Below are 2,959 nucleotides of genomic sequence, written 5' to 3' on the forward strand. Positions count from 1 at the left end.
ACCCAACACACACACACACACACACACACACACACACACACACACACACACACACACACACACACACACACACACACACACACACACACACACACACACACACACACGCACACACGCACACACACACACACACACACGCAACAAACAACACACAACAAACACCAACACAACACAACCAAACACCGCGTGCCACATCACCAGGCGCTTGAGGTGTGCAAGGCGGCCGGTGTTGCCCTACAGCCGGCAACGCTGAATCTGCTGTCACGCTCTGCACCCGTCAAGGACAGGGAGCTGCACACCTCAGCCACCACAAGCACACACGCAGGTGGTGGCGGTGGCGATGGTGGTATTGGTGGTGGTATCGGGCTTGAGGAAAGAGAAGGCGGCAACAGCGTCAACGAATCAACGGGGGGACAGAGCGGACGAGGTGATGGCACCCGCTCGAGTGCTGTTGCTGCTGCTGCTGCTGGTAATGGTAGTGGTGGTGGTGTCGATGAAGTTGATGTCGATGATGACGACGATGATGACGATTCCGTGATGAGAATGGGTCCAGCCGTGACGGCGCTGAAGGAATATTTATTGTGGGCAGACAGTCGCGGTCTCATTTCGCTGTCGAATCCGGCCATTGCCCGACACGCAATCCGTTTCTTCGTAGACGTGAGGCCATCGTGGTTGTTTTTGTGTGTGTGTGTGTTTGTTTGTTTGTTTGTGTGTGTATTGTGTGTATGCTGTGGGCAACAGGTTTTGATTGTCTGCTCGTTTGAGACCATCCGTGCATTTTGCATGTCACCCTGTACTCATCGTCCCCCCGGCACAATGCATCTCAAAACGCACATAGGATCCTGTGATGTGCGAGCGGCTGGCGAACAGGGCACTGGCTGGATCAACCCCGAACCGATTCCAGCTACGAGCCGTACGTGGTGGTGGCGGTGGTGATGACGGAACGAGAGGGGAGCATGCTTGTGTGCTGTTGTGCGTGTGTTATGTGTATTGTTGTGTTTGTTGCGTGTGTGTGCAGATTTGAAAGGAGTTGAGACTAAAATTCAACCACACATGCACACACACACACACACACGCACACGCCACCACCACAGACGTACGGGTCGCTGCTTGCGACGTACATGGCTGCACGCGATTACGAGCGCTGCGCGCATGTGATTGAGCGCATGTTGGAGCGGCAGCGGGAGACGGGCATTCCTCTCGTGTCGTCGGCCATCATCAAACGGTATGGGCGGGATGATGGCGCTTCATGACTGTTTGCACACCACGTGATGCCTTAGTTTTGCAGCAGGAGTACTTTCTTGCACACTCATGTTTCATTAACACACACACGCACACATACACACGCACTCATACACACATGCACGCACACACACTCATACACACATGCCCGCACACTTTCACGCACACATAACCAACACAACCCTCCCCCTCCCCTCTTACAGCATGGTGCGCGTGTACATCAAGCTTGGGCGGCTGAAGGAGGCGATTGATCTGCTGACGAGCAGCGAGATGCGCACGCGGGTTGAGATGACGATGGGTGCACTGCACTACAGCTACTCGGCCGTGCTCAATTACCTCTGCGAACAGGGAACACCCGGGCACGAAGCCCTTGGTGCGTACACCTGTGCAGTTGCGCTAGTTTGTCGTTGTGTTTGTGTTTGAGTTTGTGTTTGTGTTTGTGTTTGTGTTTGATTGCTTGTGGTGTTGCTTGCTCTATCTGCTATGCGTGCGTTTGTGCATCTCTGCTAGTGTGTCATGCGCAAAGAATGGCTTTACAGCTACCGCTGCGTCATTTCGATTTACGCATCCATCCGTTGTGCAACTTCATCTGTCCAGGTATGGAATTACTGCACCGGGCAATCGCTGAGGGTGTCTTCGAATCAAACCTCAGGTAACACTCTCGTGCTTTCTCACGTGCGCATATGCTGGTGCACTTGCACGTATACACGTGTGTGAGAGAGAGTGCATGTCTACGTGTGTAGGTGTACGTGTAGGTGTGCGTGTATACGTGTGTGTGTACGTGTATACGTGTGTGTGTACGTGTGTACGTGTGTGTGTGTTGATGTCTACATGTGTACGTTCATGCGTGAAGATGGGTGCGTTCTCCTACAGTGCGCGCATACGTTGTGCCCCTTCAGCATCCATTGCATGCTGGTGGGTGTTGCTGAGGTATCGTGATTCACACCACTGCAACACACTACAACCGTACCTTAACCCTCTCACCCCCCACCCCACCCGCTGTGCTCCTCCCAGGAACGAGCAGCAGTTTGAGCTTGACCTTCACGAGTTGTCGCTCGGAATGGCGCAGTTGATGGTGCTCCACTTTCTCAAGCAGGCAGCAGCGGCATCACAGCGGTGCGAGCTGCAACTGTGCTGTGGTGATGCTGGGACAGAGGTGTTCGTGGTGATGTGGAGAGGAGGTGCCACGGTCGAATGTGGCACTCTTGCAGCCGTGACCTCGGTCTTTGTTACATGCACCCACCTCACACATACACGCTGACACACTCTTGCGCACGCACGCACATACACACACACGACACACAACACAGGCGGGTGACGATCATCACGGGGAAAGGGCTCAACAGCCCGAACAACGTGCCTGTGCTGCGACCGATGGTGGAGCGGATGTTGGAGGAGAGAGGAATCGAATACTACAAGAACCCGCGCAACACCGGGGTACGATGCAGTCGTTTGCTTGGCCTGGTTTTGTGTGTCTGTGTGTGTGTGTGTGTGTCTGTGTGTGTGTGTGTGTCTGTGTGTGTCTGTGTGTGTGTCTGTGTGTGTGTGTGTGTCTGTGTGTGTGTCTTTGCGATTGTATTTCGATTGTGCTGTGAATCGCGCACATCCTGTGCACGAGCACACACACACACACACACACACATACACACACACCCACACATGACACACACACACACAGGGGACAACTCACACCCCCACTGACGCGCGCGCAATAAAA

At 53.9% G+C, this 2,959-nt stretch overlaps 1 protein-coding gene across 1 annotated transcript in view; it reads left to right on the top strand.

Moving 5' to 3' along the window:
* The window catches only part of PTSG_08975 (uncharacterized protein), a 9,045-nt gene that overhangs the window by 5,513 nt on the left and 573 nt on the right, over nt 1-2,959 (top strand). Inside the window, exons 13-19 of the mRNA XM_004989715.1 lie at nt 202-657; nt 839-913; nt 1,095-1,225; nt 1,446-1,615; nt 1,840-1,894; nt 2,257-2,358; nt 2,553-2,679. Of these exons, the coding sequence (XP_004989772.1) occupies nt 202-657; nt 839-913; nt 1,095-1,225; nt 1,446-1,615; nt 1,840-1,894; nt 2,257-2,358; nt 2,553-2,679 (1,116 nt within the window). The remainder of the gene's footprint in view (nt 1-201; nt 658-838; nt 914-1,094; nt 1,226-1,445; nt 1,616-1,839; nt 1,895-2,256; nt 2,359-2,552; nt 2,680-2,959) is intronic.

This window comes from Salpingoeca rosetta, assembly GCF_000188695.1.
Source record: "Salpingoeca rosetta unplaced genomic scaffold supercont1.27, whole genome shotgun sequence".
Taxonomy (NCBI): domain Eukaryota; class Choanoflagellata; order Craspedida; family Salpingoecidae; genus Salpingoeca; species Salpingoeca rosetta.